Source organism: Xyrauchen texanus, chromosome 7 (genome assembly GCF_025860055.1).
Source record: "Xyrauchen texanus isolate HMW12.3.18 chromosome 7, RBS_HiC_50CHRs, whole genome shotgun sequence".
Lineage (NCBI taxonomy): Eukaryota > Metazoa > Chordata > Actinopteri > Cypriniformes > Catostomidae > Xyrauchen > Xyrauchen texanus.
The window spans coordinates 43,311,382-43,332,770 of record NC_068282.1 but is presented as its reverse complement, the minus strand read 5'-3'; the positions used below and the strand labels follow the sequence as shown (position 1 = coordinate 43,332,770).

At 36.9% G+C, this 21,389-nt stretch overlaps 1 protein-coding gene across 4 annotated transcripts in view; it reads left to right on the top strand.

Annotated features, from left to right (window-relative positions):
- The window catches only part of myh10 (myosin, heavy chain 10, non-muscle), an 83,004-nt gene that overhangs the window by 15,847 nt on the left and 45,768 nt on the right, over positions 1-21,389 (top strand). For all 4 annotated transcript variants that reach the window (XM_052130060.1, XM_052130058.1, XM_052130057.1 and 1 more), the window contains exon 4: positions 19,813-19,840. In XM_052130060.1, the coding sequence (XP_051986020.1) occupies positions 19,813-19,840 (28 nt within the window). The remainder of the gene's footprint in view (positions 1-19,812; positions 19,841-21,389) is intronic.

Here is a 21,389-nt window from a genome sequence, read left to right as displayed (position 1 = left end):
GAAGATCAAAGCGTGTCTCAGCCATGACAGTATTATAAATGACATAGACAGTAATGTCTTTGTATTGAAGGCCAAGTTTAAAATATATCTCTATAAATTCATGCGCATCCATGCTCTCAGTATCTTTGAGTAAATGAAAGATGGCAATGTCGCAATCGGAAAAGAGCTATACACACCGGAAACTGTAACGCGTGCGCACGCGAAGGTTTCCCTGATTTTTCTTTTTTGCACAGGTCACTTCGGGACCTCCATATATTTTTTTAATATTTGTGATTTTTAGTATTATATTCAACATTCTCAAATAACAATTTTTTTGGCAGAATAGCTGGTAAAGAAAATATATGTTGTTTTAAAGGAGTTTTAGATATATGTATAGGAAAACAAGCCAGGAACAAAAATCTAAAACATATTTTGTTGACGTGTATAATGGGCAAAGACTACCTTCTCACCTTTTTGTTCTCTTCAATCCATATTTAACTCCCCAAAAATACTCCCTTATTAATAAAACTGCGTATTGCCAATTTTCTTCACAATAAAAATCATATATTATGATTCAGTAAGTCACGAGCCATCACGTTATAATCTAGCTGCATTAAGCGTGCATACTCGAGGGATGAGCATCCCCGCAACAGAGTGTGCCTCAGCCAGGCTAAGATTCAATCTCTCCTCCTTAGATCGGGACATTTGCACAACTCCTAGGCACTCACTGCACAGAGAAATGCCAGTTTTAGATTTTGTAGTTATTTACATGATCTACTTCCATATTATTTGAACTTTAATAAAGCTGTAACTAGGGCTGGGACGGTTACCGCATTACCGCAATACCGCGGTCACGTGACTCCAACCGCGGGTCTGAGCTTGTCACCGTCGTCACCGCAAAAAAACAAAAACAAAAAAAACATTGGCCTGCACATGTGTGCACGTTGTGTCTAATGACATGGATTCGTTGTGTCTAATGACATGGATTATGTCTAATGATATTAGCCTACATGGATTCAAGGTTTTCTAAACAAAACTTATCAAAATATGGAGCAAATCCGACCTTTCGCGAGTTGGGGAGCGCAATGTTCCATGACACATAATAACATTCCATTTGTATTAGAGATGCGCGGATGGGCTATTATTATTTAATCCATAACCGCATCACAAAACTCATCTGTCCGCACCAACGCTTTTTGATAAATTTTCAAAACCGCATCCATGGCGCTGACTGTTTTAAGGTCTGAGCTGCAAGGCGCTGCTGCCGCGAGGCTAGAAAGCTCTTGGCTGTTCTAGAAAGGAGACTGATCCAATGCAGCAAGGAGACTGATCCAATGCAGCAAAGATATTTTAAAGGCTAAAGTCCCTAGTAGGCTATAGCCTATTGGCTATGTTGTATCCCCAGAATATCAGCAGTGAAGTCCGTTTCCGATTGAGCACAGGGATAAAAAATAAATAAATAAATAGTAACGCACATCGGCAAACCTGACTACTAGGCTACTGTAGCCTAAAATTTTATCATTTTGTTTTGAATTTTGTTTAAAATGCATTTTAAGATTTCTATTTATTTCTCATGTCTGTGAGGCAGTAGGCCTAGCCGCGAGTTTCGGTTCATTTATGAGAGAGCTCACGCAGCAAGAGATCGCGATCGGTGCTTCCACGTCCTGCTGCTGATTATATGTCTGCTATATTTGCTTCTTATTTATTAATTCCAGGCAATTAGTTAATGAAACAGTGATTAAAATTAAGATACAATTTATACAAAACGAAATTTTAAGTTAAAGAAAGGCTTTCTACAAAACAAAACTTAATAAAGTGGTCAAAATCATGTCTGACCCATCTTCAATATGAATGTATCTGAGAATAATCTTAAATAAGGAAATCTATACAGTGATTAGTTCATGCCAAATTACTGCTTGATGAAAATTTGACTATTTAAAATTGTGCTCGCTTTTTTCTTCGGATGTAGGTGACAATATTTAAAGTCTGTCTATCAAAAGCGTACTTCTGATGTGTGCGCCAAAGTCTGTCGGGGGACTTCTCTGATCCAATGTAATGTATTTAATGCGGTTTACCGCTATACCGCGGGAATATCTTGCTTTTCAACCGCGGTTAGAAAAAATCCATACCGCCCCAGCCCTAGCTGTAACGCATTATATATAACTGCATTTAAGATATAACGCTGGGGTGTTTTCTTTAAAGATGCTTGACATGCAAGTTTTGGTTCGGCGGAGTGGCAGCTCCACTTATTCCACAACGAGAGGGTTTCTGTATTTACTTATTTTGTATTTTCGCATTATAATTCCCTCATACTTTGCAATCTACATCATCTGAAGCAGTTTGGGCAGTTTAGAACGTATCTGGAATGTGAGTTGTGTAATTCTTCCTCTGCTCAGTCAGGCGTGAACTGCAGTGCTGCTCTCGCGTCATCATTACAGTTTAATGTGATCTCATGTTACATTAAATGAGATCAAACAACTATTTAACAAATCTTTGCCGAAATAGTTTTTGTTGTCGATAACGTCGACTAATCGTTTCAGCCCTACTATGAAGACCCCTCTCTACTGAATCCTAGGAATATCAGTGGCAGAAAATATCATATTTTGTGGAAATTCTAGAGACTGTTGTGTGTGAAAATCTCAGGAGATAAGCTGTTGCAGAAATACTCAAACCAGCCCGCCTGGCACCAACAGTCATGCCATGCTTCAAATCACTGAGATACATTTTTTTCCCCCATTCATTAACTGAAGCTCCTGACCAGTATCTGATGATTTTATGCACTGCACTGCTGCCACACAATTGGCTGATTGGCTGGTGAGTGAGGTAAACAGAGAATAGCCAGACTGGTTCGAACAGACAGTCTACGGTAACTCAGATAATCTCTTTACAATTGTGGTGAGAAGAACAGCATCTCAGAATGCCATGCTGAGATGCGAGTTGGCGCTGTTTTGGCGGCACAATATTAGGCAGGTGGTTTTAATTTTGTGGCTGCTCTGTGTATAGAAGCTATGAAACCTACAAACATAGTCACTGACAGGAATGTTATGTCTGAAATATATACATTACAAAATGTAAAACCGCAATCTTGCAGCCACATTTACCCAGATTCACGCTTAAATTTCAGTCAAGCTAAAATGTAGTCATCACATTTATCAGTTAGTCTCTGAATGGATTATTTGGTTAAAGCAAAACGATGCCATACTGGTTGCTAAATTAATGTGCTGGAATACCTTACCATTCAGTTGGGAGATGGCAAAGAATTCCATTAGGCAGTGTTCGCAGACTTCTAAAGTAGGGCTGTGTAAAAAATATTGATCTTTTACTCTGCTGTATGTGCAACTCACGACAATGCAAGTAAATCACTTGCGTATGCAACCAAATTTCATGTTATGCAATTAAAAAGGTCTATAATTAACCACTGACTTGTAAAAGTTCATATTTCTCTCTGCACTGATTGAGCATTAAAGTGGCTAACAAGTTTGGCACCAAGATCCTTTCAAGGCATGTTGAGAGAAAAAGTTTGGTTTGACTCTTTCCGTGCAAAGTTTGCCCAAAGACTAGATCCACGCAACTGATTTTCCATTGAATAATGTCCCTTTTAACCTCTTTGCATGCAAGTTCTTACTGTACTGACTGATCTTGCTGTACTGAAATAATCCCCATTCCTGAATTGGCTATATAAATGTACTCTTTCCACCAACAGCTGGTGTGCAGTGAACGTACTGGCGCACTATGGCTGCCGTCACAACATCCAGGTGGATGCTGCACACTGGTGGTGGGTGAGGAGAGTCCCCTGTTCACTATGTAAAGTGCTTTGAGTGTAGTGTCAGAAAAGTATAACATTCATTCATTCATTCATCACCCAGCGCGAGATATTTAATGCATGCTGTATTGTCACTTTACACAGTAGAACATGTACTAGGGGACTTATGTGCACCAAAATTGTGTTTCCATTGCAGTTCTACATGGGATTCTGATTTCATCAAGCATAGATGGTTCTAAAAGACTAGCCCTTCCAATTGTTGCCCTGGAAGTGGTGAGAATGAGTGACAGACAAAAATGGGAGAAGGCTCAAGTGGACTAACTAGTTTATAGCCTACATATTTAGTTTGATGTCAGAAAGCATCAGTGCATCATAACAGCCAGCTCAGATGGTAACGCTATAAACTTATTTTGTGAATATTTGAATGTTTGTGAGACAAAATGTAAAGATAATGTGACGTTGAAAAGACTTTTTGAGCAGCTGTTCCATTATGACCACTGCTTCACTTCCTCTGGTAAACAGCTGCATGAATGCAGATCACACCAGTTTGAGCCCAGGCCTCCCTCCCAAGCCTAGTGTCATGTACCAGTACCTATGTACTGCTAGATTGAGATTCGTTATGTTATGCAGTATTTTAGTAGTGTTTGATCACGTGAGACATGTCTTACTCCCAACTGCTGGTTTTGGCAAAAAGCCAAAATGCACATTTATTTTAGATTTTAGTTTTGCCGGCAGTTGCATGTCTCTCTTCCATTTCAAATGTAGTGGTTTAGTATTGATTGACTACTGCTCAAGTGATTGAAACGGCCTACTCGTGTCGTATGATAGGCTACCCTCATACTTTCAAAGAGTTGCATAATACCGATACGGTGGCAGCTGCATCGACAAGGAGAACATGACAATGTTTCTTCGTATCGATTTTTTTGAACACCGCCCATCGTAAATTAGATTGAATCTAATTAATGACTGATATGGAAAACTCTACATATTTGAAATAAGTAAAATTCATTAACTATTTTTATTGATGCTATTCGTTTATTAATCAATTATTAGTATATTTAGAATCGGGGTCCGAAATAGCCATTTCTTGGCGGACATTTAAAAAAAATAAATAATAATTTGTTGCGTTTTACAAGTGGATTTGACAAATAAACTATACTGTACAAAGTGAACTGCTTTTTTAAAGAATTGCATTAATTAATTTTTACCTGAAAGGCTGCACGTCCAAGAACCGTTAACAGGACGTCATGAAAATCAATCGGTTCTGGTAATATAATGCTATTATTACAAGGTGTGTGTGTGTGGTGGGTAATTCAAACTCACTCACACATCCACCTGAAATCTGAGAGTGGTCTTCCCTTCTTCAAGATGGCAAGAACGGTCGTCTTGCTTCTATATACACTTTTAAGCATACTGCTAACTGAAGATATCAATGAGTAGAAGGAAACTAGCTAAGGGCCATTCTCTCTAAAAACACCTGTGGCTTTGCTGACTGTAGGCCGACAGATCCCCCTGGAGAACAAAACTGGAATGTGTTGCATTTCCTTTAGCTGACACAGACATTGATAGAAAAATAAATTCAGCGACCAAATAAAACATTTTGTGCTTGGTGGTTGTACATTTCGGACCCTGTTTATAATCAACGTTTTTCTTGCTTCATCCACCAGGATTTTTTTCACTGTTCTTGTTGCAATGCATTATGTGGTCGCTTTTTGCATGAAGGATGCATGCGATGCACACTTAGAAGGTATCTTAGAAGACAGCATACTTATGTTGCTTAGCTTTTGGAACTTGGTCATATTGTGTGCTAACATAGTATCTCTGTGGAGTTTGACAGTTTTGACCCACCTGTAACCAATAGATGTGTAATGAACAGTAATAGATTTCATGACTCTGCCCTTTGAACTTGGTCCAGGTCTTCAGAGAAAGATTTTATAGATCCTGAGCCTACTGGAACATACAGATCTTGTATAGATTACGATGACCAGAGACTCTATGTTTCAAAGGCATTCCAAGATGAGCTCAGAAACGTTTTGGTACCTTTTTACAATCTGTTGTGGTTTCTTCAGTACTTCTTACACACAATAACCAAGCAAACCAAGGGGTTTCTTGAAGGACCATAAATATTACTTTACCTTCTTATGCAAGCCAGTTTTTTTGTTCCTTTTTGATAGTTGAGTAATTTTTTAGTTAGTTATATTCAGGCTAAGCACCACCCAAAATATCCACGTTCAAACCTTTTTTCAACCTTTTGCTATTCATCAGTATTAACTAATGTAACTTGTCTTTTGAGATGTTTTCTGTGCAACAATACAGTAATGCACCTGGAAATTATGGGACTACATTTGTGCCAAACGTACTGAACACACAAAAAAGAAATCTGAGCTCTAAACTCTCCAGTCATTGAGAACATTGACCGTTACCTGTAAGCCCACCTACATGAGAGGTTTGTGTTTTTCACAAAAGAAAACTATTTGTAAATTACAATTCTGACAGGAAATATGTAATCACAAATCTGATCTGCAAAAAGTAGGCAGAGAAAAAGGAATAGTTCACCTTATGTTCTGTGTAAACTATTGAACATTGTTCGATAGTATTTAATTAGTATTTGTGACTTGAGTTTTGCATTTAAAGTGTTTTTTTTGTTTGAACATCCACATGTAGCTACAAACAAACATAAAGCTCCAGGGAGTGACCAGGGTTATTTGTGTCATACAGCCATGACCTTCTGAGTGAGGTGTTTGTTTTTTCTGTAGCGTGAGGTCGACTGCCCACATTGCAGAACACTCCCCATTCACAACAGGGATCAAGCAACAACTGCCATCCTACACAGCATGGCTACAGCATCCCATAATGTCTCTGTGAGCTGAGCATTTGACAAAGCAGATGAGATATTCTTAGCTCGCTAAACATCAGCTGACACATGATACAATTTATTATTTAATATCAACAGGCTCTATAAATAGGGACCATCTTTATCTCCTGTCTATAAATTAATCCACCTTTTAGATTGATTTATTTTGTGTGTACTGTCTAAAGGACTCTAGTTATTTTACATTGTTTGATTTTTAATTAAATATGGAACAATGTGTGTCAGTGCAAATGTGATGATCTACATTGTAATAAGGTGCAGTCTGTGCTCGTTTATCTGTACTGTCTGATCAGGCCATATCTGGCTTGACTTAATGAGTAGCATCTGAGTCATGTTTCTCAGTATGTGACTGACTGGCTTGTAACTTCAAACAGCTACATGCTAAATGTCTGCAGATCGCAGTTGCAGCAGATGGGTTGCTTTTTCTGTTATGAAGGCTTTTCCTCTTGTTGCTTTGTGCTTTTGTACAGCAGTTCATACAAATCATTCATTGAAGACAGATTATTTTGACATCTGTAAGCTCATGAGTCTGCTCTTCATCTATTTACCTGTTATTTGCTTGGTACAACAATGCCCCATTTTTAATTTTTAATGCCAAACCTATGTTGTTAACTGTCATAATTCACAATGTGAAATTATTTACTAAGTTTGAAATAATTTATTTTAAAGAATAAACTTGTGGGTGGTTCTTCAATTACGGTGACTTTTGATAAGTACTTGCATAGACAGAATGGCCATAATGCCCCCCATACCCAGTTAGATTTTTATTATTAGATAGTATGTCAAAATTATGAGTTGCAAATTCGTTTTTTCATTGGATTGGGAACACATTGAGGTGTATTTCAAAACTGATTTCACAAATCTAACATTTGGGATAGAATTTAATATTCTGAACTATTCTATGTCCAAACTGTATTATTTCATCTTTTATGCTCTCTGTATACACTACTAGCACCTCTTCATGTGTCTACACAAGCAAATTCTTCTGAACTAGATACACACTCTGGTCACGCAGGCTTATGAGTGCCAGACTTTGTCTAATCATAAACTACTGTATCATCTTCTTGAGTAATCATTCTGACACGCTTTGTTTACTTTGCATCTTTGCATCACCATTATGGCAAAACAGACTTAAAACCCGGCCTGGAACCTGCCAGCTATGCTTAGGTGGGCGTGGAAAATCCACATCAAAATAATTTGACAGATGGACAGATACATGGAAAGTAATGTCATGCACCGAAGGTTATTTTCATGGCAAAAAATCAGCTAATATAAGCTGGGATGGTGCTTTACAATTCCAGTGAAGTATATCGCAAAGATCCACAGCGTGATTTTGGGGAGCTTAGATGGAGGGAGAGGGAGATATTTGATGAGTGGGAAGAGGGTGCCTGTGGTACATTTAACAGAAGCCACAGATAGTCACTGCTAGAGACACTAACAGGCTTATTTATGAGCACTTAAACATATGCATTGCACAAAAATATCTCTTATTTCCTTTCTCACTAGCGTGACGTCCCTGACTCTCCAGTTTGCAGTAGGGATGTGCACGAGTAGTCAAATACTTGAGTATTTTTTCTGCAATTATTATTAGAATAGTAAAAATACGATTCGAATTTCACAAAGTTTTGCTTTGCCAGCTTATACAGTGAGATGCATGTTAAATCCTGAACACACAAACTAAAACTGGCAGGTATAAAAGAATGCACTGGGTGATGCTATTTAGTTTGGACACAAGTTGATCACATTTGATGAGCAAACCGTTCTGTCCAAAAAAGCGGGATATTTTGAGAATGGGGTTTACTGCAAGAAAGCTTTATTCCAGTTTAAATGTACTGGAAATGCGGTGTACACTTTACTCCTGTATATGTGTTTGAAGATAACAAACGTCATAGGATGGAGCCCAACAACAAGTCAAAGCATTTCTGGGAGTACAGTGTGAAAAGCACATACACTATAAACTATACCCATTTATAAACGCCACTGTATTGGCGTTATATATATAAAATTATAAATATATAAATGGCGTAATATATATAAATATTGACAGTCCTCATGTTTGTGTATATGCGCTCAAATATTGATTGATTTACGTAAAGGTAAACCCCACTATTGAAGCGCAATTCTGCTGCAGGACATGATAGAAAGGTAAGGAAACAAACACAGCAGCAACTCTGGAATATCTGGAAATAAAGTGAAGCAACTGAGAATAAAATATCAATGTCTTTCTCGTATTCCATATTTGTTTTATACACGAGTGTCGTGGGATAATTAATTTGCACTGGAGAAAACTGCATACTGACAGAGTCGCATGTACACGGGAGTCCGCCATTTATGCAGTGCATGTAAACAAGAAGGCTACTTTCTCACAATAAGACGATTTCTGGTGTCCATGCAAATGTAGTCACTCTAAAATTCCGCTTTGTTTTGAGAGACCTGCTTCTATCCACCCCAGCAAAGTTACTTAACAAATATGTGAGTTGGGGACGGGACAATCTGACGACTTGAACAACAAAAGACTAGGGGGTGTATTTTGTAAAGCTGTTTTGAAAACATTGTTTATTTTTGCAATACCGTTCGGTGGCGCTAGTGTCACAGAATTTATATACTTCAGCTTTAACTGTCTGATCAGTTTTGAAAACATGGACTCATTGCAAATTCAGATTTAGAACTGTCTTCACCACATTTTCTATATTGATGTTCTCGATATTTTTCTTTTAGCTCTCTCATAATTTCTTCTGGGTGTGGTGGTTGTTTATTGTTTGACTAGAGCAACAGTTCTGTTCTACAGAGCATTGGGGATTTTTTAAAAAAAAATTTTAATGGATAAACTTCCTGGGTGTGTATTGCATTTTTGTTTTGACAGTTGTAAGTATTCCAAAGTCTTTGTTATTTCAAGCTGTAATGTATTCTTCAAAAGGTATGCTTGCTATTTTTTTCCATACTTCATGTGCATTGCCACTATCTCTGGCATACGCACAAAGTGTAATGAATGTTTATGCATCACGTTTAAACAAAAGGAAAGTGAATGTAGCTATAGGGTTGAAAGGGATTGGTTTTTTTTTTCTCTTTGTCGGTCTCCACCCTCCTCTTTGGTGTCTGGCAGTTATATGGTCTGGTATGTGAAGAATGTGTCCTGTTGTAGGTGAATTGGAGTTGAAGCGTATAGCGGTCATGGTAGACGTCTGTGGACCTTGACAGATGAAGGAATAGGCTGCCCTGATATTAACGTTGTTCTCAAACTAAATTTGTTCATTTTCTGTACAAAATGTGAGTGTGGCTTTGCCATATAAATATTTTGAGACAAGCTAGTGCGATTTATTTTTAGCTTCCAAAATACGCACAAGCGTGCTCTCCTAGAACTGTCCTCGATCTTTACCAAGTGTCTTAGCAGCAACAATTATCAATGTGTTGAAAAAACACTTCATGAATCCCCGCACATTCCATGTTCACAGTGTACGAAATTCCCACATTTTGTTTCGTGTTGGTGAAAATTAGTAATCCACACATTGGAACTCAGATCCACAGTAAAGTCTTTCTTTTGACTGTAAATCCATCTCTCTCTGTGCAGCGTGGACCCTGTTTAGCATTCATGCTCACCTGTAAATGGACAGAGCGCTTGTATTGTTCCCACAGTAAAAAATAATTAAATTATTTCTCTCATTATTTTGCCTTTAGAGATGACGCACTGAATGAAACGTAATACATTTTTTAAACCCCGGTTATGCACATGGTTGGATATTGGAGCTGCATTAGGCAATGTTTCAAAACGTAAACATTAATTCGACATTCTAATGGCGTTTGAAATGAAAAGAAGCAAAATCACTGTGCTATTATTTTCAGAGCTGTTCATTTAAAACAGTCTAGCCAACTTCATATCCTCATAACAAACGTAACATTTCTCATTTCTGGACTGTGCAGGTATTTCTGTTCTTTGTGGATCAGTCAGTGTTAGGGCTGGGTATCGAGTTCTATACATTTTAGGCACCGACCGAATTGCCTCTAAACAATCGAGTATCAAAAAATGTCTTGTCATTCGGTACCAAATTACGATACCTAAGGGGTTAATCTATTCAACGTCAGTGATAAGCATGTAGCATGCTAGATGTGCCCAAAGCTAAAAGTGCGGGTGATTAGCTGTGTTTAGGCATCAAGGAAAAACACTAGTATCAGAAAATGGTTTGATTTCCAGGGCTGAGAAAGAATGTTATCCGTAACATTGCTAACACTGTTCTACATTACAGAGAAATACTAAACCGTAATAATGAGCCTTTAAAATATAATTTTTACAAGCGCACACACGAAGCAAGCTGCAGTAATGATTCTAAATGTGTTGGAAAACCAGCAAGAGACTGTCTGAACATTTTGTCACTTTATAGAGAGAAATGTGCATTCGGTTGAGCAAACTGACGATGATCTCGGGATCAATGATGGTCAGATTGATCACCAATAGCTGATGCCTTTTGACCACGTCATGACTATATTTGGCTCGTTTTCCCATTAATCTATTAAATTATTATTATTATTATCAAATTAATATAACAACTAATTTGCCCGTAGACACAAAGACAAGTGTTTGAAGAAACGCTCTTTATTATATTATTAAGTACAGATGACAGAAAAGCCGTATATGGGCATATATGACACGCTGATACAGAGGCGTGCAGTCTTGTGGAACATGCGCATCTAAAGATCTCACACTTTGTTTCTGCCTTCCGATTTTTATTTTTTACGAGTGCTGCAAATGACCTCAGACATCTCCGTTCAGGGGGAGTTCAGTTCACTTTATATCCACAGAGCAGTTTATTGTGAACGCAACTCTGCAACCTGTAAAATAATACAAAATGTATAAAATAATACAAAAACACGTTCACCTCGAACCATGATTTATATTTCAGTTATTATTATCATCATTATAATTATTATTTTTACATTTATAATTGTTTTTATGTCTTCATTTGCATAAGTAATTTTCCGCCTGCATGTTTAGACAGATTCTTGCCTGACGGTAAATGGAAAGGTGGTTACGTATATATTCATATATATATTATTTTATCACTTTATTATTTATTTATTTGCTTTTTCGTTTTTGGAGAGCAATTTGAATTTAGAAATGTATTTAAATTTTTCGTTTTTTAAATGCAAAATTAATAAAGCAAGAATATTCACTAATTTATTTTATTTTTTTATTTAACCTTTATTTAACCAGAAGAGCTCTCAGAGATTAAAAATCTCTTTCACAGGAGTGTCCTGGCCAAAATGTGCAGCAGTACAATCAGTTCCATTACAGATAAACATCACACAGACAGACTAAAAACTCTTAAAAGCAATTGCATAATGTTAGATCAGCTTCTATTCGCCGGATAACTGATTTAAAATGGTCTAGAGTCAGCAGATTTTCTAATTTTAATTTAGATTGTAAAAGATTCCAATGAAACGGCACTGCGTACATAAAAGACTTCTTACCTAACTCAGTTCGAGTAAAAGGAACAGAAAGAGTATAGAAGTTTTGCGAACGAAGAGAATAATTCTTGATAATTTTCTGCTGCATAAAACAACAGAGATAGGAAGGCAACAACCCCAAGATAGCTTTGTAAATAATTAAGTACCAGTGCATTTTTCTTCTGGTAGACAGGCCAACCTACTCTATGGTACAAGGTGCAATGATGGCTTGAAGATTTACAATTTGATATGAACCTTAAAGCACCATGATAAAAGGCATCTAAAGAAGAAAGAAGATAAGAAGGTGCAAACTGATATACAACATCACCATAATCAAGGACAGGGAGAAAAGTAGCAGAGACTAATTTCTTTTTTACATTAAAAGAGAAGCAAAACTTGTTCCTGTAATAAAACCCAAGCTTGATTTTCAGTTTATTCTTCAGTTGAGTGATATGAGAACTAAAAGATAAGGCATCATCAACTATGATGCCTAGATATTTGTACTCTTTTACTAATTCAATCACTGTTCCTTGAAAGGTCTGAAGAGATACTGAATTATTTTCAGGTTTTTTTGATTTGGAAAATAACATATACTTGGTTTTATCAGTGTTCAGAACAAGTTTTAAACTGTGAAGCCTTAACTGAATAATATTAAAGGCTGACTGAAGCTTAGACAAGGCTTGCTGTCCGGAGGAAGCGCTGCTGTACACGACAGAATCATCGGCATAAAATTGTAAGTTCACATCCTGAATGTCATAATCAAGGCTGTTTATATAAATGGTGAATAAAAGGGGCCCCAGCACCGATCCTTGGGGAACACCTTTTGAAATCTCTAATGAATCAGATTGTTTACCTTCGGCTTGAACACACTGGGTTCTTCCACTCAGATAATTTTTAAACCAAGGAATAGCGTGACTTGATAAACCAACAACCTTCAATCTGTGCAGCAAGATACCGTGATCCACTGTATCGAAGGCCTTAGATAAATCGATGAAAAGCGAGGCACAAGATACACCATTATCCATTGACCCTACAATGTCATTTATAACTTTCAAAATAGCCGTTGTAGTACTGTGTTTTTTGCGAAACCCAGATTGATTGATAGACAACACCCCACTTGCATTCAAGTAGCATGTCAACTGTTCACCAATGAGGCTTTCTAGTATCTTAGATAAAACGCAGAGCTTTGAGATAGGTCTGTAATTATTCATTATAGTGGGATCCTCCCCTTTTAATAAAGGAACAACAAGTGCTGATTTCCAAATTTCTGGAATAACACCAGTGTTTAAAGAAAGATTAAAAATATAAGTTAAAGCAGATGTAATATAATCTGCTGCTAGTTTCAAATACACAGGCTCCACACAATCAGGACCTGGAGATTTGTTTATGTCAAGCAGACAGAGTGCTTTATAAACGTCAGTGCTCTTAATTTGTTTAAATCTAAACTCTTCCTTTTCTAGAAGACTTTCTGCATTAATAAAATCAGAATCAGAACCTATAAGATTTAGTGGTTCAAATAGAGACCCAGAGGCAACAAAATGCTTATTAAAGCAATTGAGCATATGTTCTTTATCTGATATGCTAGTGGAATCCATTTTTATACATGATGGGAAACTAGACTTGTTTTTACTACCTGATATCAGTTTTATATTCTGCCAGAATTTCTTGGGGTTGTTTGAGTTAATAGTGTTTTTTTCAATAAAATAATCAGCCTTTGCTTTTCTAATAGCGACTGTGCATTTATTCTGGAGCTGCCTAAAACGGATCCAATCGGAGCCAACATCAGATTGTCTGGCTTTTGCCCATGCCACATCCCGCTCACGAATTTGAACAGAAAGGGCTTCAGAAAACCAGGGATTATCCCTACCTTTAACATGGAATTTTTTAAAAGGTGCATGCCTGTTGATGATTGATAAAAATCCATCATAAAAGTAATACCAGGCAGACTCAGCATCAGGAATGAGAACAATCCTGTCCCAATCATAGCGTGCTACATCAAAAAGAAAGGCTTGTTCATTAAAATGTCGTGTACAGCGTTTAGTGATAATACGTGGTTTATGCATGGGTAGTTTGGTATCTCTGACTATGGCAATGACGCAGTGATCGCTAATATCATTAGCATATACAGAGGCCAAAGAATACTTGTGAGGCAAATTACTAAAAATAAGATCAATTAATGTGGACTTTTTGTAATCCTTCGAGTTAGGTCTAGTAGGTGTCTCAACTAGCTGAAAGAGATTTAAAGAGTCACAAATTGCTTTGAAACAATCAGATACTGACTGTAGCCAGTTCACATTAAAATCACCAAGAAGAACAAGCTCCTTGTAATTCAAAGAAGTCACCGAGTGCATCAGAGAGGAAATGGCATCAGTACTAGCTGATGGGGGTCTGTAGCAACCAACTACAGTAAGATGTAAAGTCTTAGAAACGATAAGATTTAAAGCTAATAATTCATACTTTTTAACTACTGACTCAGAGAGCAACACAGTAACGTCAAAACTGTCCTTAACATAGATTGCTACCCCCCCTCCCCTTTTTGGTCTGTCAGTCCTATAAACAGTATAACCATCAATATCTATGGCATTATCTGAAACTGTTTTTTTAAGCCATGTTTCAGATATCACTATAACATCAGCACTGATATTTTTTGCCCAGATACGCACCAAGTCCAGCTTAGGAAGCAGGCTTCTCACATTCATATGAATAAAACCTAATCCTGATCTAGATTTAAAATCAGCAGGAACTTTGAACATTAGGGAAGTATTATTAAAAGGACCAGGATTTGGTAATACATTACCTGATATCAGTAACATAAGAACTATAAAACTCCGACGCCTTACTGTTTCGCTTACATTTCCAACAGGAAAATTCAAACAAGTGGAACAGTGGAAAATTCAAACATTCACTCCTTCAGAGCCCAGCAATCCCTGAGACCAGAGGTTTCCAATGTAATTGGATATATATATATTGTGAAGGAGGGAACTAAACGAATGTATTCACACACGATATATTTTCCTGGATAACAAAATACCTGTTGAGTAGAGAATGCACGGATGAAGCTTCTTTGCCAGAGAGATGTTCACAACTGTTGTAAAGCCATTTTTCAAAAAGTTGAACACATTTTAAATGCACTTATTTTTTTCCAGTTCCATTTGAAATTTTTGTTAATATAAATAAAAAATTATGTTCAAAGTTTGAAATCAAGGTGCCTTGCTTTATTGTGTAAGCTTAACCCTAACGATGTTTACCGAAAATTATCCCATAGTACCACCTAGCCTCCAACCAGCGGTAATACCGCTTATTATACCAACATTTTGTTCGTCGTTTTCCTGCTGAGTTTGTTTTCTCGACCAAAGTATCGGAAAAATTATAGTTTAGGAGCCGGTATCGAAGTTAAGGTATCTGTATCTATATCAACATTTTTGGAACAATACCCAGCCCTAGTCGGTGTTGTCTTGTTTGGGTTGTCTAATTTCATGCTTTTATCCACATTCTTAATTCATAGATTAGGCCTAATATCTACCTACTGTATATTACATGTGCAACAATTTAGTAGCATGGTCTCCTCGCTCATTGAATAATATGTTTGACAGTTTTCAAGGAAGCATGAGAGCATGTCAGGGGAGGCGTGGAGATTGATGAAAAATTCACCAAGTAATATCAAAAGATACATAAATACAATAATAATAATAAAATATTGCCTTACTTTTTATTGTTACTGGATGGTCCAGACACAGAGACTACAAGAGTGCAAATTGAATGAAATCCCAGATGCAGTTTATTGTGTTACTCCAATTCAAAAAAAAAAAAAAGAAATCCCTTTATTGTCACTCAACCATATACACAAGTGCCACAGTGGGTGAAAGTCTTGGGTGCAGTTCCAAGCAACATAGCAGTATGACAATAACTATAAACATCTGATTTACACACAAAACAGTTTACACATCTTGTTTCAATTAATAGTTAACAGATGAAGAAAAAAGTGGTACGCAATATGGGACTTTTAATTATAAAGAAGCCCGAATTACACGTGGGACTCTTTATCTTGAAATGTCTGCGCTCCCAGTTGTGAGCTCACTGACCCCTGATTCACTGAGAAAGTGAATCTGATTCAAACTGCTAACCTGAGCTCCTGAGTTCAAACCCTCAGTTCTTTTCAGGTGATTCATGAAAAAGACCAGGTTCAAAAGAGTGCGGTGCAGCATGTTCATCAGAAACAGAACTGGTCAAAAGCGACGGAGACACACTTGTGCACGTTCTAAAAATGTATTCAACAACTCGTAACATGATATCTGACGAAACCGCACATGGACACACACAACCCGACTGTCGCTAGTGGCGACTAGATTTTAAATTATTGTCAAAATCAATTATTTTAGTTGCAGTTTGGAGCCCTGTATAATAAAATTATAATAAAATGCATATAAAAAATCTAATAGAATTTTTATTTACAAAAGTATAAAATATAGGAAAATGAGTGTAAATGGAAAGTTGACTAAAAAAAAAAAAGACATGGTATTATGTATTTAGAAATATTTTTTTATATTTAAAACATTATTTTTCATTCATAAGTTTTTAAAACCTTTTAAAGGAAATGATTTGTTCTCATTTTTTTATTTTGATTAATATATTTATAAATATGACAATTTATATGACAATTAATCGTGAAATCCCTTAAGACAATTAATTGTCTCAGCCCTAAAACAATAGTCATAATACCAATTATTTATTTGACAATTAAACATCAGCCAAATTTCATAATCGTGACAGCCCTATTTCACACAATCATCCAGTCTTGAAATGCGCCTTAATTATGCCCATATGCTTGTGTTGGCATCTCTGCAATCACCATGTCATTATACAGAGAATAGTTGCTAAGGCCTTGACAAAGGATGCAGTGAAAAGAAGTCAAGAGCACTCTCTTGACTTGATTATATCCTTCCCTTTTCTGCAGCTGTGCTGATAGGAGAGGCCATTCTTCCGAATCCTTGACTGCCAGATCTGTGCCTCTGTAATCCGAGACAGATAGGGTCATGAACGACCAGAGATTGGTGTTCACCACACAAAAGGAAATGTCTCGGAGCACACTGGAATTAACAACACAAGTTTCTCTAGGAAGTTCCGCCCTGGGAATGGATACTGGTTTGAAATATTGCTTTGGAGCACTTTTTATAGTGCTGCTTATGATGTCATCAATCCAGCATCCTGATTTTATTTATTCCTTGTTAAAGAAGCCCCTTTTCCACCGATAGGGTGCCGGTGCCACAACCAGTCTAGAAAGGGTTGTGTCTGGAAGGAAATGGATGCACTGCAAAAGTCACGAGAGACTTGCAATTGCTGTTACTATGGTTAGGGGTAGACTTAGGTTTAGGGGTTATGGTTGAGCTAGGTTAGGGTTAGAGAAACATTTCCCTTTACTATTAGTGTTTTGTTGCATAAAATAAAATTATTTTAAGTAGTGCAGCAGCATGAGAATCGGCACCAGTTATCGGTCCTTTTGTAACCAAATGTCTTTTGTGATTTCTGTGATCAGACTTTTAAACATGAAGCGTTCCAGCTTTACAACATTACAAATTCCCTTTTTTATGGCATTATCATTCTCTCTAACATTCTGTTATGCATTTTGGCTTTGATTTAAGGGCAGGGTTTTAGGCTTTTAGTGAACAAACTGAGGCCAGGTGGAGGAAACCCCATACTGAGGATCAGCCCAGCTGTAGATCCTCTCCATCCCAGACAGCCCTGACCTCCTGCTGCTAGAACAGGAAAGCAGTCAGCACTATTTTATCTGTAGGCATCCTCTGTTCCAATAGGTGGACTTCTTTTTAAGGCCTGTAAGATTCAAATAAATTGTTTTATCTATCGAGTAAAAGCCCAGATTAAAAACAAAAAAACAAAAACGCATCATTTATAAGTTGTAAACGCATATGTCTTTTTGTCACAAATTTGCTTGTAAGTTTGTGAAACATAAACAATATTAAAACAGCTGATTAAAAAGATGAAAATTGTAAGTCCAAGTAGTAGCACACCTGTAAATGTTAAAATCTAGTTATATGTTTTTAATAACGTGCTTCGTTCTAAATGTCTTTTATTTTTATTGACTTTTCAGAGAAATTGTACTTACACCATGCTGTGTTTCTGTTTTGCTTTAAAGAAACGTTGTCTGTGACCACTGTTTTTTAGGATGGGTTGGGCAGGTTTATCTTATCTAGTATTACTTGGTTCTACCAGACCAGGGGGTCAGGAATTGGCTGGTTAGGTGGTCCCAGTTGCACCTGCTGGTAGATGCTGGAACTACACCACCAGATGGCAAAAAGCATGTTTCTCTATAGACAGCCATTCAAAAGAAGCCGTGTTTTATGACTATATAATTTTTTCAAAGAACCATTTAAATCATTTCGTTTCATTATAGCATATCGTCATCTGGTGATGGATTGTTTTTGAATTGCTCTTAAAAGCATGTAATTGATTTATATTTTTCCCTATCTGTTCCCAATGATGAGTGATCATTCACGTGACACCCAAACCCAGAACTGAACACCCATGAGCAAAGATGGCAGCCTCCATTTCGCTAGTTTTCTGGGAACCCTGCGCTAGCTGAACACAGTCATAGAGATGAATGGGGATGCTAACGGATAGATCAAGACACACAAATTCCTGAAGTTATTAAGGAGGGTCTTGACTCAGCAGAGTACTGCAAAAGTAACAATTTAACAGTGCAACAAGTTATCTACCTCCATTAGCCACATTCTGCATCTACAGATTTGGGAACTGAGACAACACCCAGTCTCAGCTCAGATGATCTCCCAGCATGGGATTCATCTCTGTTTGATTAAAATGAGCTAAAGCTATCGAGATAAGTGCACTTAAAGCATGTTCAAGGCTGGAATGGTTTTAGCCTACTTTTGGACTTTTTGGACTCCTTTTCAGACTGATTCAGTGAGATTTTCTCCTAAATGTTGTTGAAAATCTAATTGGATGCATACAATTACAATTTCATGTTCAACTTTTTTTTTTCAGGTAACTGAAATGTATAGGGTTTGAGTCACCTGTCACCGTAAAGCTAAATCATAATATGATCATATAGATCAGTGAAATTACTTCCAAATCATATTCGAATCAGGATGCACACTGTTCAAAACCATTTCTGAACACCTCCAAATAAGTGGTCATATGAAGTTGGTTAAATCCTTATCTTTTTCTTGCAGATGTTTCTATTTGCTTAAAAATGGCTTTGAGAAACCAGCTTGATATAGAACTTTCATTTAAACCATTTTGTGTAAGACCAACCTGTTTATGAAGTGAGATTAACAGAAGACTGACAAGCTCATGGGAAACTTGCTTTGAATGTAGACGAGATGTGACGATGTATTTCACAGATGTTTTCTGGCTCATGCTTTAGGCCAACACGACATTTTCTGTTGGACTGCATTTCCATTTTAACCAAGGCGTCTTCCTCCTCGCTGTTCTTTTATTTTAAGACTTTTTCTCATTCAAAATATGGTCCTAATATATGGTCTTGGAGTATATAAAAATATGGCGTAGCTTGTAAAATGTAAAATACTCTTGCATAAACATTTATAGTTTAGTTAGGATTACATCAATATTAATGTCTTTCTGTATTTGATGAAAATCACTTTCTGGTGAAATGGTGCAGTTTTAAGCCCTTTTAGATGTCAAGTGCATTGATTTGTATTAAAATCCCTGGTGAACTTAACTAAAAATGCTGACTCATATTCCCTCTCTGTCTTCTCTTTTATAGATCGTGAGGACCAATCAATTCTTTGCACGTGAGTAACCATTAGATCATTATGCTGCAATGGAGTTTTGTGAATGTGTGTTTTTGAACTACATTAAGAGCCATGTACAACCATTCCTGAAAACATCAATCATGTATCATTTTGGCATTAAATGTCAGTAGCTTCAGCTGTTTGGCATGTAGAGCACCTCACACTGAGTGAGACTATATGAATTCCTCTGTAGAAATGTTCTCTCCATTGCACTTTGTCAATAACGGGGTCTCTCTCTCTTGTCCATGTGACTTTGAGAAACTTTGCCAAAAGCAATGTAAGAGTCTTCATCTGTTTGTGAGAGTGAGTTTTAACAAGTTTTCTGAAAGCTTCTGAGCAGATTCCCTCTTGCACATACCACACTGCATGCCCAGATTATAGGCCTAAATGCATGATCTCTATGGCTAGAATGCAGGGTCAAGGAATCTCACACTTATACCCAGTCTACAACGGAAGCATCCATTCGCCACAATGGCTTCAGGGTGTCTACACTTAACGCATCAAAGTAAACATCCTAAATGACGTTCAACAAACATGAACCAATCAGCTGTGTGCTCGAGTAGACTTCAGCAACAGTTAAATGGTCAAAATAACCATTATAAAAATGTACTTTTAAATGTATTTGTTATTGTTGCTAAAACTGTATATCGTGGTTAGAAACTAAAAATAATTTAAATGAGTAAATCAGAGACCTGAAACAACACAAACTGGAATTGATGTAACAGTCAGAAGTTATTTAATTGTATAACAAATGAAAAATGTAATTCCACAAGAATTCATGGAGACACCCAGTGTAGACAGCATCATTGATTATAATGTGAGCAATTTACTGTTGATGTGCCGCTCGTGTCCTGTAAAACACAGTGTTAACCGCTTAAAGACAAGCAGAAAGCTGACATACTTGAAAGCCCTGAACAACCTGACTCTTACTTTGGTTGAATCTCATGAAGAAATGTTCAGATCATATTTCACCTGAAAATCAAAAGAATTTAAAGAAGTGTATTTTATTCTTATTAGGGATGGCAATTGATATAAAATATTTTAAATATCAATATATCAATTATTGTTCAGCACGTCATTTTGATACATTTTTTAGGCATCAATATATTCAAATCAGTCAGCATTTAAATTAGAAGCCTAGTTTGTGTGCTTTCAACTCACTGACATTCACTGCATTCCATTCAATGTAGTCTGACGTAATAGCTTTGGGAGACCACAAGGGGGCTATATTACATTTAGTGAAGCTGGTGTTGACGAGTTTGCAGGTTAGCGTATGAAACTGTGTAACTGTACAAGCTGAATGATTAGAAAAAGCTATTTATGCAATTTCTCTGACAGCTTGAATGAAAGACCGATTCAATGCTACATACAAACCACAAAATGTCATACTTGTAGCTGTAAATGCATTGTTTAGGTTCTATGAAATATAAGGTTGAAATCAGAAGTTTACATACACCTTAGCCAAATACATTTAAACTCTGTTTTTCACAATTCCTGACATTTAATCATAGAAAACTTTCTCTGTCTTTGGTCAGTTAGGATCACTATT